Below are 17,243 nucleotides of genomic sequence, written 5' to 3'. Positions count from 1 at the left end.
CGCATAACTTTCCTTCTTTGTCCTTAAGTGGGCCAATCCTTTCTCTAGTTACCCTCTCGCTCTTTATATATGAATAAAAGGCTTTGGGATTTTCCTTAGCCATGTTTGCCAGCAATATCTCATGTCTTCTCTTAGCCCTCTTAATCCCTTTTTCCAGATTCGCTCTACATTCCTGATATTCTAGCAAAGCTTCGTCTGTCTTCAGTCACCTAGACCTCATGTATGCTTCCTTTTTTCTCTTGGCTCGTCTCACAATTTCACCTGTCATCCATGGCTCCCTAATCTTGCCTTTTCTATTCCTCATTTTCACAGGAACATGTCTCTCCTGCATGCTAATCAACCTCTCCTTAAAAACCACCCACATATCAAATGTGGATTTACCTTCAAACAGTTTCTCCCAATCTACATTCCTCAGATCCTGCCGAATCTTGGTATAGTCGGCCTTCCCCCAGTTTAGTACTCTTCCTTTAAGACCACTCCCATCCTTGTCCGTGAGTATTGTAAAACTTGCGGAATTGTGGTCGCTATTTCCAAAGTAGTCCCCTACTGTAATATCAACCACCTGGCCGGGTTCATTCCCCAGCACCAGGTCCAGTATGGCCCTTTCCCGAGTTGGACTACATACATACTGCTCTAGAAAACCCTCCTGGACACACCTTACAAATTCTGCTCCATCTTGACCCCTAACACTGAGTGAATCCCAGTCAATGTTGGGAAAATTAAAATCTCCCATCACCACCACCCTGTTTCTCCTACACCTTTCCATTACCTGTTTACATATTTGTACCTCTGTCTCACGCTCGCTGTTGGGAGGCCTGTAGTACAGCCCCAGCATTGTTACTGCATCCTTCCTATTTCTGAGTTCTACCCATATTGCCTCACTGCTTCAGTCCTCCATGAGGCCCTCCTTCAGTGCGACTGTGATATCGTCTTTGACCATTACTGCAACTCCTCCACCCCTTTTACCTCCCTCTCTATCCCGCCTGAAGCAGCGATATCCTGGGACAACTAGTTGCCAGTCATGCCCTTCCCTCAACCAAGTCTCAGTAATAGCAATAACATCATACCTCCAGGTACCGATCCAAGCCCTAAGCTCATCTGCGTTGTCTACTACACTTCTCGCATTAAAACAAATGCCCCTCAGACCACCTGTCCCTTTGTGTTCATCATCTGCTCCCCAACTACTATTCCCTTTAGTCACACTGACTCCATTATCTAGTTCCCTAAAGGCTTTCGTTTCTACCTCTTTTCTGTCCAATATTTGGTTCCCATCCCCCTGCCACATTAGTTTAAACCCTCCCCCACAGCATTAGCAAAAGCACCCCCAAGGACATTGGTTCCAGTCCGGTTCAGGTGTAGACCGTCCAATTTGTAATAGTCCCACCTTCCCCAGAACCAGTTCCAATGTCCCAAAAATATGAACCCCTCCCTCCTACACCATCTCTCAAGCCACGCATTCATCCTGGCTATTCTTTCATTTCTGCACTGACTAGCATGTGGCACTGGTAGCAATCCTGAGATTACTACCTTTGAGGTCCTACTTTTTAACTTGGCTCCTAACTCCCTAAATTCTGCTTGTAGGACCTCATCCCGTTTTCTGCCTATATCATTGGTGCCTATATGCACCACGACAACTGGCTGTTCACCCTCCCCCTTCAAAATGTTCTGCAGCCGATCGGAGACATCCCTGACCCGTGCACCTGGGAGGCAACATACCATTCGGGAGTCCCGTTTTCGACCGCAGAACTGCCTATCTATGCCCCTTACAATTGAACCCCCAATGACTATTGCCCTTCCACTCTTTCTCCCGCCCTTCCGTACAGCAGAGCCAGCCATGGTGCCGTGAACGTGGCTACTGCTGCCTTCCTCTGGTGAGCCATCTCCCCCAACAGTATTCAAAATGGAATACCTGTTTTGGAGGGAGATGACCGCAGGGGACTCCTGCACTGCCTTCCTGCTCTTCCTCTGCCTTTTGGTCACCCATTCGCTATCTCCCTCAGCAATCCTAATCTTCGGTGTGACCAAATTGCTAAACGTGCTATCCACGACCCCCTCAGCAATCCCAGGATCCTCAGCCGTTCATCGTATGTTAGACCTACCATTCCAGGGATCATCCATGTGAATCTCTGCTGGACACGCTCCAGCACCAGTATGTCCTTCCTGAGGTGTTTTTACCATTATTAACTTTCAGTTCTCCTTGAACTCAGAGGCAAAATTGCTGTCAATTGACTTCTCCAATTTCTGTGTCATTTCAACTTTTTATATGGGTTCTCCATCAGACACTGGTACATTAATATATTTCCAGAATTTTAAAGTTTTCTTTCAGGACTGTACTGTTGCCTCTTCTTTTAATTTGTCCATACTACATACAGATGTAAAAGGGTGGGAAACACATTACAGGAAGCAAGATGTTTAGCAAAGTTTGCATATATATTACATTAATTCATCGCAGATAACAGGGATCCCAACATTGTTTCAGACTGGTGCCCTCTACACAAAATGAAGTTACTTTCTGAAATCACACTTACTGAGTATCACAGATTCCTCGTATGGCCTTCATACATAGGAACACAGGGTTTAGGAGTAGGAATAGGCCAATTGGCCCTTTGAGTCTGTTCTGCCATTCAATATGATCACAGATGATCTGGTCGTAATGTAAGCTCCAGTTTCTTGTCAGTACCTCATAAACTCAAACTCCCACGTTTTGTCAAAAATGTCTCTAACTCAGCTTTAAATAAATTTAAAGATCGAGACCCCACTACTTTCTGGAGAAATAATTCTGCACTAGAGAAAAATAATTCTCATCTGTCTTAAAAGGGCGACCCACAACAGGAAACATCCTCCAGGCAGCCACCTATCCAATCCCTCAAGATCACCACTCATTCTTCTAAACTTTAAAGGGTATAGTTTTGAACAGCATAGCATTCTTCATCAAATAAACTTTTTATCCCAAGAATAATAAATTAATATTATAATCAAAATAAACTGACTTCATACAAAGCTAGAGCATTGTTAGACAGAATCTACTGAGCCACTGAAGTGAGGGAACACCATAAGGCACAGCAACAGAAGTAGCCCATTCAGCTTATCGAGTTGCTCTACCGTTGAAAGAGATCATAGTTGATCCAATAATCTCCAACTCCATTTTTCTGCCATGTCCCCATAACCCTTACTGATTGAAAATCTCTCTCAGCATTGAATATATTAATGTCCCAGATTCAGCAGCTCTCTGCAGAAAAGAATGCCACAGATTTATTATCCTCAGACAGCAGAAATTGCTCAGATCTGTCTTAAGTGTGTGATTCTGGTCTTAGACTATCTCTTTCAGCATTTACCCTGTCAGGTCCTCATCCAATGATCCTTCAATTCAATGCCTTGGCTGTTGAGATTACAATCATTCACTTTTATCTCCTCTAGCTTTCTTTTCTGCCCCATGGTAAAAGTCGTTGATGTTTGCACAGTGCTATTAACTGAAAGCAAGTACCTGGTACCTGTAGCTCATATTTAGGGAACAAACAGTGAGTGTAAGCATAGCTTGAATACAAACAGTTATTCAAGTTGACTGATGTTATCATTATAGATTTCATGATGGTACATTTTAATTTTACAGAGTAATGGGTTGAAGGGTTATGGACACCAGACAGAAAAGTGGGGTTGAGGCCAAGAGGAGATCGGCCCTGATGGTAGTCATTAGCAGAGGAAGTGAGGGAGTGAATTAACTGCTCCTAGTCCTTATGTTTTTAAAGCATTCCATTAAAGATAAGCTCCAGGTTCCAAGTAGTTTGCTCCGTCAATTGGATTAAACGTACTTATTCAGTAAAAATGAAGATGCTCTCCCACTGAAGGGGAGGCACTGAATACTAATTTGAAGAAGTGAATGGATTTAATTGCCTGTTAGTTGTTCACACCATATGGAATGACTCCTACGACCATTAAGCAAATTTACTGAAATTAACAGCTGAACAACGAGTATGAGAAAAACATCATGGTTTCAGTCTTGACCCATTCTGAATTTTCTAATTTCTAATGTACATTTTAGCCAGCCTGAGCATGCAGAGACTTAAATACAATTGCAAAATCTGCTAACCAAACATTACATAGAAAACTGTCATAATGAGACTTGATTTTCCTGTTTAGGCTACAATAACAAATAATAGTTCAAAAAAAAAATCTGTGCTGGAGACGTACAAATGATTTGTCATATAAACAACATTCACATGAGCACCAAAATTGACATGGACTGCATTGATTCCAACACAAATCTGAATATACACTTTTTCCCCTATCAAAAGCAGATCTGACGGTCTCAATCCATCTCATAGATTAAGAGAAAAAAAAATCTCCTTGGGAGATAGAAGCTTCTCAGTGACTTTAGCAAGGGAGAAAGCAGGGCTCAATGGCCTATTTGTGCAATGTTAGCTGCATTTAGAAGCTCAGTGACAGTGTTGCTAAGACTGACCAATTTCCTCAATCTACTGTTTTATTGATTATCAGTAGAATCCATCACAAGAAGCAATCGACATAGGTCTCCCGGAGATGTACAGCAAGACAAACATCGATTGGCCTGGGGGGGCCATCAACTTGGTGAATCATGTCAGGATCGGTGAGAATGACCATTGCACAGTCTTTGTGGAGACAAAGCCCTGCAGCCATATTGAGAATAACCTCCATTGCATGTATGGCACTATCACCATGCCAAATGGGACAGACTTCGAACAGATCTAGCAGCTCAAGACTGGGCAACTATGAGATGCTGTGGGCCATCAAAATCAGCAGAATTGTACTCCAGCACAATCTGTAACCTCCTGGCCCTTCATATCCTCCACTCAACCATTACCATCAAACCAGGGAATCAACCCTGGTTCAACAGAGAGTGCAAGAGGGCATATCAGAAGCAGCACCAGGCATACCTGACAATGAGGTGTCACCCGGTGGAGTTACCAAACAGGGTGATTTGCATACCAAAGCAATGTGTGATAAACAGGCTAAGTGATCCCACAACTAACGGATCAGATCTAAGCTCTGCAGACCTGCCACATCCAGTCGTGAATGGTGGTGGACAATTAAACAACTCACTGAAGGAGGAGGCTCCCACAAATATCCCCATCATCGATGAAGGAAGAGCCCAGCACATCTGTGCAAAAGATAAGGCTGAAGAATTCGCAGCAATCTTCAGCCAGAGTTGCTGAGTGGGTGCTGCATCTTGGACCCCTCCAGTGGACCTCAGCATTACAGCTCCCAGTCTTCAGCCAATTTGAATCACGCCATGTGATATTAAGAAATGTTTGGTTACTACAAAGGCTATAGGCCCTGACAACATCTGGCAACAGTACTGAAAACTGGTGCTCCAGAACTTGCCGCTCCCCAAGCCATATTATTCCCATACAGTTACAACACTGGCATCTAACCAACATCGTGGAAAATTGTCCAGCTACGTTCTGTGCATAAAAAGCAGGACAAATCCAAACCGGCCAATTACTGCTCTATCAGTCTACTCTCAATCATCATTAAAGTGATGGGAGGTGTCATCAACAGTACTATCAAGCAGCACCTGCTCAGCAATAATTTGCTCAGTGAAGCTCAGTTTGGGTTCCACCAACTCAACACCTGACGTTATTACAACCTTGGTTCAAACATGGGCAAAAGATCTGAATGGCAGAAATGAAGGGAGTGTGATAGCCCTTGACACCAATATTTGATGGAATGAGGCTTCAAGGAGCTCTAACAAAACTGGAATCAATAGGTATCTGGGGGCAAACACTCCATTGGTTGGAGTCATACCTGGCAGACAGGAAGATGGTTGTGGTTGTTAGGGGTCAGTCATCTCAGCTCCAGGACATCACTGTAGAAGTTCCTCAGGGTAGTGTCTTCGGCCCTACCATCTTCAGCTGCTTCATCATGACCTTCCCTCCATCACAAGGTCAGAAGTCGCACAATATTCAGCATGATTTGCACGTCCTCAGATACTGATGCAATCCATATTCAAATGCAACAAGATCCGGACAATATCCCGGCTTGGGCTGACAAATGGCAAGTGACATTCGCGGCACACAAATGCCATGCTATGACCATCACCAATAAGAGACAATCTACCCACCGCCCCTTGACATTCAATGGTGTTACCATCACTGAATCCCTGACTATCAATATCTTGGGGGTTTCAATTGACGAGAAACTCAACCGGACTCACCACATAAGCTAAGTGGCTACACAAGCAGGTCAGAGGCTGGGAATGCTGTGGCGTGCAACTCACCTCCTGAACACCCCAAAGCCTGTTTACCATCTACAAGGCACAAATCAAGAGTGTGATAGAATACTCCCCACTTCCGTGGATGGATGAAGCCCCAGCAACACTCAAGAAGCTTGACACTATCCGGGACAAAGCAGCCCGCTTGATTAGCACCACATTCACAAGCATCCACTCCCTCTACCACTGATGCTCAGTAGCAGCAGTGCGTACTATCTATAGGATGCATTGCAGAAATTCACCAAAGATCCTTAGACACCACCCATGACCACTTCCATAAGGTGGACAAGGGCAGCAGATACCGGGGAACTCCACCATCTTCAAATGTTCCCCTCCAAGCCACTCACCGTCCTGACTGGGTAATTATATACATTATATATATATACACATATACATATATTCCTCAATGTCACTGGGTCAAAGTCCTGGAATTCCCTCCACAGGAGGTGGACTGCATCTGCTCAGGAAGGCAGCTCACCACTGCTCTCTCAAAAGGGCAACTAGGGATGAACAATAAACCAGCCAGTGACACCTACCTCCCATAAAAATTAATAAAATACAAAGAAAGATGCTCTTTGGTCTACCCAAAACTTGTTGGTCTTCCAGTGTAAAGAGTTAACCTTGACCAATTGTTGCAGTATGGTAGGTTTGAGGTCCAGGACTATATGCCGAAGGACACACTAATGCTTGGGGAAGGTGCCACCAAGGTGCACTGGGGAAAACCAACCATCAGTGGTCCTTATTCAAATTACAACAAGGGCGCGTTCAGATGTCAGACCCACCCGGTGCCTCAAAATGAACATAAATAGTTTCCTACATAAGGAGAAAGTGCCTTTTTTATTTGCAGGCTCTGAGAAATGTCTAAGTTTCAATGTTTTGTTTGTTTTCTTTCACACTACAAAAACTGTTCGGACATGATTTAGAATATATAGATGACTTTTATGGAAAAAGTATTTTTGAAATTTAAAAAAAGTTGGTGTAGGTTTCAAACAGTGAATATGAATCTTACTACAACTCTGTGGCATTGATAAATTTTAAAAGTCCAGGGCGCCCCAGTTTAAGAATAAAATTTTCTACACATTAGCTTGAGAAAATTGACTAATTTACAATTGCATGAGGTCCACACAATGGTAATTTGTGGCAAATCAGCTGGCTGATAAATCGGGAAACAGCTTCTGTTTGGAAAGTTGGCCAGCATTTGCATTCCTGATCGCCTCGCAATGACCACAGTTATGAAGAATGCAGTTGGGAACAGGATTAGACATGTCCTTTGTCCCCACTGTAATCTGATATCTGGCTAACACACAACTTCAAAGCTCACATCAGTTAGGTATAATTCCCCAAATCCATCCTCAGCATGAAATGAAAAGCAGAAACAACGTTAGAAATTGCTGGAAAAGCTCAGCATGCTTGGCAGTTTCTGTGGAGAGAAAGCAAAATTAACATTTCAGGTCCAGTGACTCTTCTTCAGAGCTGATTAATGCTAGGCACAGGTTGGTTTATATGTTGGAGAAGGAGTCTGGGGAGGGAGAAAGAGTAAACGATAAGTGGAGATCGAGACCAGAGAGACACAAAAACAAGCAGACAAACGAATGGGTAAAGGTCAGCATGGGATAATGAATAGTTGCTAATCGGGACTGTTAATAGCTGACAATGAGTTGGTTGTGTGTGGTATCATTCCATGTGATTTCAAGGCCAGGTGTGTGGGGTTAGGGTACGGAGATGGGAGAAGGTGCTCAAGCCCTAAAACTGTTGAAATTGACATTGAGTCCAGAAGGTTGGAGGGCTGCCAAGTGGAAAATGAGGTGTTGTTTTTCCAGCTTGCATTGAGCGTTACTAGAGCACTGTAGCAAGCCTGAGACAGAGATTTTGGTCGGGGAACATGGTGGTGTGTTAAAATGGCAGGCAACTGGAAGCTCGGTGTCTTTTTTGCAGACAGAATGTAGATGTTCCGCATGGGGTTCGCTCAGTCTATGCTTTGCGCAGATACATGCATTTCACGCAATCTAGTTGACCATATTTGCTGCTTACAATGCTCCTCTATACTGGAGAAACAGTCTGAGCAATCATTCCCTCCACTACTTCTCTAACATATATACCACCGTTTTCCTAGCTGCAATCAGTCCTGAATAAGGATCACTGGACCCAAAATGATAACTCTGTTTTCTCTCCACAGATGCTGCCAGACTTGCTGAGTTTTTTTCAGCAATTTCTAATGCTGTTTCTGATTTCCATCAGCCACAGCTTTTTGGTTTTATGAAAAGCAGAAAGTTGGCCAGAGGCAATTTCTAAATGCCAATATCAACTGGCAGATGCACTTATTGGCATCCTGGTGAAAGGCTGTTTGAAAAGAAAGTATCCTCACAATTCCCTCTCACTAGCCCAATAACTCATTTAGGTACTGCAGTGTCATAATTACATTACTAAGGTAAGAAATGGAGTTGAAATGGCAGTTTGAGAATTTGGATTCAGTTTTAAAGATTCAGGAAATATAAAGCTGGTAGGCAGCAAAAATAATCAAAAAGCTGTTGGTAGGCTGTAAGAAACCTAATTGATTCACTGATATTTCTTAGGAAAGGACAACCATTTCCTGTATCCTGTCAGGCCTATACATGGTTTCACGCTCACTGCAATACGCAATCTAGTCATGGTGTCATACATTTGTAGAGTCATAGATTGCTAGATTCATAAACAGAGTCATCAAGTCATACAGCATAGAAAAAGATTCATTAAACTTCAAGTAAGCATCCAATTGGACTGCAACCTTTGTTCAAGGATGCAACCCCTATTATATAAGTATAACAAAGCAAACAAAGCAAAGTATGGCAGATTTTGGAGACCTGAAATAGAAACAAAATGCTGGAGAAACTCAGCAGATTTGATGGAAATTGTAGAAACAGAAACAGAGTTAACATTTGGAGTCCAGTTCCAAAGAAGACCCACGCTGGACTCAAAACATTAACTCTGTTTCTCTTCCCAAAGATGCTGCCAGACCTGCTGAGATTCACCAGCACTTTGTTTCTATCTTCAGTTATCTAGAGAAAGACAATTAATGCCAGCATTGCCAGCAACACTTCAAAACAAAGCCTTACGGATGGTCAAGACTAGCCAGCAAAGCACTAATCACTGAAGTTAGGGGCTGTTGCGGTGCAGTGTTGACGTCCCTATATCTGAGCCAGGAGGCTTGGGTTCAAGTCCCAACAGCTCCGAAGGTGTGTCATGTCATTGCTTAACTGGTTGAAAAAATATGCCAACCAATGAATCACAGAACTAATCCACAAAAGCAAACAATAACGTTAAAAAAAACTGATATATGTTGTAAGGAAGGCAATAACAGTGGAACGAGTATGATATAAAATTGATTCATACCTTTAGGGTAGAAATCTGAGGCAAAAGGTTGTAAGATCAAGTCCCAGTCCAGAGGTCAGGAGTGTGACATTTAACCTAACAAATTAAATGCAGTGCTACGGGATTAGTACACTTTCAGAGGTGTCAGATAAGAGGTTAAACTGAGAGCTAACCACTGCTGTTCAGGATGTCCAATAGATTCCATGATTTTGGCAGACTTGGCGGGGATTCCTCCCAGACATCAGACACTTATCCCTTTTCCAAAACATTAAAAATAAATCAGTTCCTTATCATTTTGCTGTTTGTGAGACCATGTTGTGCACTAAATTGACTGTTGCATGCCCTATGTAACAACAGTGATTACACTTCAAAACACATTTGCTGCTATGAGCTTTGGGGCAGTCAGAAGTCAGGGAAAATCCTGCACAGATGTGATTTATTTTTCTTTTGTCATATGTTGCAATACCTGCTGTTATTTTGGAGGGACACCTGTCCAAAGTGAGCTCAATCTGTCCTTCATTTGTCAAGACCTTGAAGTACAAGCAAGTAAGAGTCTCATAGTGTAAACACAGACAAGCAGGGCACTAGGGGTGAGTCATTCAGTTGCAACATTAAGACTTGCAAGTGAATCCAGGAGCTTAATTACTCAGTTCAGAAAAAGTGAGGCTGTTAAGCGGCATTCTTTAACCAAAATCATCTCCCGGGAGGAGATAGTTACTCTGTTCCCAGCAAGCTCATAACTTCTTCTTAGATAGTTTTTCCCAGCGGAGGTGCCCTGAAACCTAATCTTCTGTCAACAATTTATGATTTGGAGGCTGACCCCTCTTTTATGAGAACTTTAATTGCATCTTTCCTGTACAAAAAAATTGTTCAGTCTTTGAAAACATTATAAATCAAAACTGAAGTAATTTTAGGTGGATTAGAAGTTTCTGTTTTAAATGCCCTTTAGTTGTTATTGCTGTAGTAAGCATACAATTCTGTTAACAGTCACCGTAAAAATAGTTTACTCTTTTTCCTCATGTATTTCCTGTTCAGGAGCCCAATCAGCCCTTAATGCATACATTCAAACTGATCATTACCAATACTCTTCTCAGATTCCAACAGATCGTTTCAGAGTTAGCATGGCACCAATATTCTTACGAAGCAGAAAAGAGAAAAAAAAAGAAAAAAAGCTAAAGCGAGTAGAAAAGGACAGAATCCATACTGGAAGCTAGTGAGTAGCCAATGTTCCCTACAACATCTCTTTATGTCTCAGCGTAACTCAAAAACTTCCTGAAGGTAATATTTGGTGTGCTGTTACTAGTTTGTAATCTCTCTGTATCAGTAAAAGCTTTAGTTCTGGCAGGTCCCCACTGTTTAAACACTCGTTATTTATGGCATTTACCATCCAGCTGTCTTGTAGCAATGAATCTGATATTTTTTTAAAAATCATAAAATTACTAAGTTGATAAACCCCTGTAGTTACTTTAATTTTCAATAAATTTTGAAATTTTCCTGGAAAAATTTACAGTAGACAAATGGATTTTGACGTTGTGTAAATATACCACTTGGCTGCTTTTTTAAAAGACTGAACCTAAACCGTGAGCTATTCAAGCACAGAGAAGAATTGTTTTGACAGGGAAACCACCAGCTAAGGATGATGGTTCTTCTTTTCCTTACTGACAACAATAAATTACTGAAGGCAGTTCGCTCTGTTGGCCAGTTGTTTAAATTGGGCGATTTGGAATTCCAAATGAAATCTGTATTTACATGAAATCATTCCATTTAATTCCCAATTCTACAAAACACAGATGGGCTTCATGGTGCGCCTCAATATTGTGCTGAGCTAGAGGAACACAGCAAGTCAGGCAGCATCAGAGGAGCAGCAAAGTCAACGTTTACTCAGTTCTTCACACAGTGTTATTAGGAAAGTGTAAGGAATGTTGGCATTGCCAATGATAACCACATTCCATGAATGATTAAAAATTCACAAGCTTCACACTATTATATAGTACCACTATCTGAAGTAGAATTAAAATTCAGCTTTTCCATTTTATCAAGGCATGAACCTTGATATCCCAAGGAACAGAACTGACATAGCCAATTGTTATAGTTCATTCATAACTGTAACCTAAAGCACATGGACTGCAGTGGTTCAAGAAAGCAGCTCACCACCAACTTCTTAAGGGCAACCAGGGACAAGTAATAATGCTAACCAGGCAGTGACATGTCCGGCAAGTGAATAAAAAAAGTAAGGCTACCATTGGTAATGAAAGCAAGTAAAACATCATCAATTAGTTATTTGTGGGTTATCTCGAATCTTGGCTAAATGGATGCCCTAGAACTTGCAAATATTGTCCTATAATGGCACTATAAAGTTTGATTGTCATTTAGACAAATGATGGCTGCAGTTAAACTCAGTTTCATTAATGTTGAAATGTAAACCAGATCCAGGACCCAATCTCAACTGGATGATGGAAAGAGATGGTGAAAGACGATGCTAAGCTTTTCCATCAACTTTATTTTTGTTCTTGATTTACAGTGTCCGCAGTTGTTTCAGTTTTTACTCTTGAACAGACAACTGCAATGACAAACTTGATTTAAACAAAGTGCTCTACGAGTCTTTTGTCATTTCACCTTGAAGATCATACAAATGCTGAATAGACTAGCATCAAGAAAATGCCAGTTTCTGAATCTGAAACTTTGTTCTGTGGATTTATGAATATATTGTGTGTGTCAGCAGTTTATTATGTACCATTCTCACTGACTGTTCAATTTTCCCCATTGGGATCATTTAACAACAACTAGGTACAGCATGAGCAGATTGTTCTCAAACCAGAAAGGTAGAGACCAGCTGTACTGGCCAAGAATAGGAGTTGCAATTGGAACAATAATAGGCATAGTGCACAGTCATACAGGTAAGTGGTTACAAACACTACTCCTTTAAAAGAAATTCCTTTAAGACTTATGGAGTAGACAGGAATATGGTTTTGAAGTCACAAATCAGATCAGCCACAATCTTACAAGTGGCAGAGGTGATCTGAGGCACCAAACGGCCTACTGCTGAACCTTATTTGTACGTCCACATGTAAAAATGGGATTGAAAAAGGACTAAGATTCAAAGCACAACCCTGGAATTGGATCCTGTGTCTTGCAATTATAAAAACAAGTTACTAGGGGAAGTTACTCCAAATAAAAAGCTAAACGCCAATTCATCACCTTGCTTCCTGACTCACTATAAAACCTCTTGACTGATTGCTGCCAACAACCTCTAACCGAAAACTGCCTGAACATCAGCTAACATTGTCAGCTTCACCAGGCAGCAGTGAACCACACGCAAAAAGCAACAATGCCAGCAGGACACCATCTTAGATTAGGTAACACTGCGGTCAATTAATTTTCCACACCGTCAAAGCCTTGTTTTAATCGACAAACTTTAGAAAAACAGAAGCTACATATCTTTCAAACTGCTTTGTAGGAGTTACTCCTACAATGCACTACAGTTGTGCGATTACGGTCCAATCGAAATGAGTCAAATGCAAGTCAACTGTGGTATTTGTACGTTATGATGCAATCTCCATAGTTTCCAACCAACCTTGACGTGCTCGAAGTTCCATCAGTGACCAACCAGAGCTAGTCAACAGTGAATCATTACAGCAATGCACTCCTCCCACATAGACTCTTAAAGACAATTCATAATGAGAATCAAATTTAAAACAGCCCGTACATGTGTTACACAGATTTTCATGTTTCTGAAAACCTCCATGTGGAGGGTGAAGTTTGCACTTTTGATCTGATGAGCCCAGTGCTTGCACTGTGAATGCCGAGACCAGCTGCGATCGCACTGAGCGGCAGAGCAAGGGGCACGGATTAGTCCTGCTTTTCATGACAAGGGAACATGGGTTGTACATACCTGACACCGACTCAAGGAAAGAGACGCTTAACGCTTCTGAAAAAGAAACTCAAGTATTGCCTTCACAAAAGAAGCTGGAATAAGCAAAACAATGGACTCAAGCCAGCAGTGACAACTGCTGGGCACAGCTTGTTAGCATTTAGTAGCTCGTTATTTTTACACAAGTGTCCATTTAATAGGAAAGATCTAGAAGGAACCCGGGAAGGATTCTAGGCAGACGGATCTAGAAGGTGGTTTTGTTGACAAAACAGCTCAAACTAGATGCCCAATACCAATCGATGTGGAGCTGGGAAAGAACAGCCGGTCAGGCAGCATCCGAGGAGCGGGGAGGTCAACGTTTCGGGGAGAAACCCTTCCTGAAGGGTTAGTGAAAATGAAAAACGAGTGGGGGTTGAGAAGAGAGAAACAGAACTGTCCGGGTTCCACTGTGGTAACAGCAAGGGGCGGGGGACTGAAAGCTACAGCCAGCGATATATTTTTGATTCAGGCGTCACTCCCACTTCAATTGTAACGCAAACGGAAAAAAATGCGCAATGTTGCTGAGACAATATCTCACAAAAAAAGGGGGGGGGGGAAGAGAAGCTGCACACAGGCCGCATTGGCAGAGATTTAAAGATGTTAGATCTGGAGTTGGGACTAAGAGAGGGAGGATACCTCGGTGGAGTGCTCCAGGTTATTTGAGTCACTGCACAGTTGCTATGCGAACCGCAAGCGAATCATTGTAAGAAGATTAACGAAACTTTACGCCTGACGGATTCTTGCTTTAAAACAAAAATACAGATTTTCTTCGGAAGGAATTGAACAAAGGCATATATTTTTCTTGTTTTTTAAAAAATAATAAAGTTTCTTAAACAAAGTTGGTTATCATTCTTGGTATTCTCTACACCCCCGCCCCCGCCCCCGCGCCCCCCCCCCCCCCCCAGTAAACCCCTCAGGAGGATGTATGACAATTTCACAGGGACCTACCCGTGGCTGCGGTACTGCTGGTATCGTTTTGAGCTGCAATGTAGCAGATAAGCGAAAGGAGGCAAGTCAGTGTTACGCTGTGTATCAACGCCATCCTGGCTGCTGGCTACAAATTCGACCTTGAGTGCAGGGGAGGGGGTGCGGGTTGCCGGTGGCTTGATGTGAGAATGGAATAGATGTCGCGGGCTCCTTATCTGAGCTGCTGTTCTCCGGCGCTCTTCTCCCTTAAAGAACCCCACGAAAAGCCGAACGGGCCTCGCTCCCAGTCAGTCAGTCAGTCATCCGCACTCCCTGTGTGTACTGTACCGCACAGGTGTTGAGTAAAACTCCCAGATCTGGTCACTTTCAACACATGTAGCGGTTTCACAGCAGCAACAGCGCCTCAGACTCCACCCTCTCGCCGGCCTTAAAGGCGTACCGTCTGCAAAAACCCACTCAGCTCCTGCCCGTGGGGCGAGATGACTCAAATCGACAAGAATAAATTACAACACACAGCCAGCATTTCCGTGGGTGTATGTGTCACTATCCCAAAGCTGACCTTATTTGCAAACTTCGCCTCGCACGCACAGAGGTAATTACAACTAGCAACTCAGAAGGTAGAGGATTTCTAACATTTCAGCCCGTGAACGAGAAACTTTGCACTCAAATGCCACCTTTGCAGCCAACCAGCGTGCATCACAACGCGTGGACTGTTTTAAAACATACAGAAAGTGCTGGAGAAACTCAGCAGGTACGCTGGCATCTGTTGGAGGGAGAAACGGGGTTAACAATTGCGCTTGATGCACCGTCAATTTGGTCAAACACCCCTCTTTGATCTGCCTGAAACTTGTGGCTCTTCCAGTGCAAAGTTGTCCCCAACCCTGTGGCACGTTCCAAGGTCCAGGATTAGTGCTAAGGGACACGCTAAAGTCTGGGGAAACCCTAAGGTACAGCGGGAGAAGCTGCCTTTCTGCCATGAGGTACCAAGGGGCTGTCAAGGAATAGGAGCAAATTACTACAGTTGCGGGAATCTGTGCTGAAAATAGAAGAACCGGTGGAGATCACAGTGGGTCAGGCAGTATCTGTGGAGCGAGAGCAAGCTAACGTTTCGGTCCATATGACTCTTCGTCATGACTGTTAAGTAATAGAACCCCTTGTAATTTCTGCTCAAATTTGGCAAATGTTCCAATTCTGCATTTGGATGGAGGAACTGAAAAAAATGCTCAAGTTAAAAATGTAACTTTCAAACTGCAATTCTTCTAATGCCTGACTTGAGCAGCTTTGTTATCTACTTTTTATAAATAAAGCATATTTTTTGCAAATTGGAAAGAACAGAGTTAATGTTTCAAGTCCCATATGACTTTTCTTCATTTGAAAATGCTGACAGATCTGCTGAGTTCTCCTGCATTTTCTGGTTATATTCCAGGTCTCCAGCATCCTCTGTACTTTGCCTTTTCATGGACCATATGTTTGTGTCCAGCTGTATTATATGAAATTACGTCTAGCTGCTTCAAACTGTTTGTCTGACATTGTGAATTTAGGTGGTGTGTTGATTCAAAAATGTAGGTTTCTGCAAGTTTCAGTTTACATTTGGCAAGACTGATTTAGAAATAACTGGACCCGACTTGGAATTGGTGAAGATGGAAAATTCGTGCTTTCAGATCATGATCTAGTTTCCTGCTGGAAGAAGCACGTGGATAGTCATTATATTAAAAGAAAGAAGGACTTTCAAAGGCTGAAAAGTACTTTAGGAAACACAGCAGCAAATTTACATGCAACTAGCTCCCACAAACAGCAACATAATGATGGCTAGGTAATCTGCTTGAAGATCGAATACTGGTCAGGCTACCGGGGATAACTAATAGGTCATCTTCAAACAGTGCCTATTCACTTGAGAGTGTTCTTTTTAACTAGGGGAGTTGGTAGGGGTAAGGGAATGGGATACTCAGTTTAATGACAACATCCAAGTAGCAGGTCCCTCTGGCAGTACAGAACTCCCTCTTTCAGTCTAGATTTTCAAGTCTATGGAGGGGCCTTTGAACCTACAATCTCACAGGCACCTAGTCAAGAATACTACTCACTGGGCTGTGAATGAGACTGAGAAAGAACTAAGCTCATCTGTGATGTGCACATGATTAAAACAAAAGCCGACTCATAGTCAGTCTTGAATGAAGTATTAGAGAGGATGAGTGACCCTTGTGGAACCACTTCCTCTGGTCTGAGGGGAAAAGCTGAGCATGGTTTGAGGGAAATACTTATACATTTATTCACAACTGGTTTCTGTTGAAAATTTTTGAAATTCGTACAATATGGAATATTATTTTCTATTTACAAGACAAAGTATGTATTTAGAATTACCTGAAGCACCTTACTCTATCAAGTAGAATAAGCCCCCGTGAAGCTTAAGACATGTACACATTTGCACACAAAATAGTCAGGTCTATTAAAGTGATACTATATATGGTGAATTGTTCCAATTTTCCAGTTAGCCAAGGAGTTTCACAGTAAGGGAGAATTAATAAACTCTCACAGCAAATTAATAACTAACAGGGTCATTATTCTTTGTGCAGGTTCTTTTCTACCTGCTGTCAGTCTGAGCATTTTTGTTTTACACAATCCTACTTCAAGGCTAAATCTATCAATATCTATAGACAGTATGAGAATTTAATGATAAAATATCACCCACTTCATGCTATCAGCAATTAATTATTTATGGTTATTTAATATTTTACATTAAATATGCTTAGTAGTTATAACAGGACTCCAAAAGATCTAATGAAAACTTTGCACTTGTCAAAACCATACATACAT

General features: G+C 42.2%; 1 protein-coding gene across 2 annotated transcripts in view; it reads right to left on the bottom strand.

The window, feature by feature from the left end:
* The window catches only part of LOC125466383 (protein HEG homolog 1), a 103,812-nt gene extending 88,952 nt beyond the window's left edge, over positions 1-14,860 (bottom strand). For both annotated transcript variants that reach the window (XM_048560813.2, XM_048560814.2), the window contains exon 1: positions 14,454-14,860. In XM_048560813.2, the coding sequence (XP_048416770.1) occupies positions 14,454-14,547 (94 nt within the window). In that variant the 5' untranslated portion in view covers positions 14,548-14,860. The remainder of the gene's footprint in view (positions 1-14,453) is intronic.
* Between the last annotated feature and the right edge of the window lie 2,383 nt (positions 14,861-17,243).

The sequence above is a fragment of the Stegostoma tigrinum genome, chromosome 31 (genome assembly GCF_030684315.1).
Source record: "Stegostoma tigrinum isolate sSteTig4 chromosome 31, sSteTig4.hap1, whole genome shotgun sequence".
In the NCBI taxonomy this organism is placed as follows: Eukaryota; Metazoa; Chordata; class Chondrichthyes; order Orectolobiformes; family Stegostomatidae; genus Stegostoma; species Stegostoma tigrinum.
Note: the sequence above shows the minus strand (reverse complement) of the source record. Positions and strands in the feature narration are given on the sequence as shown.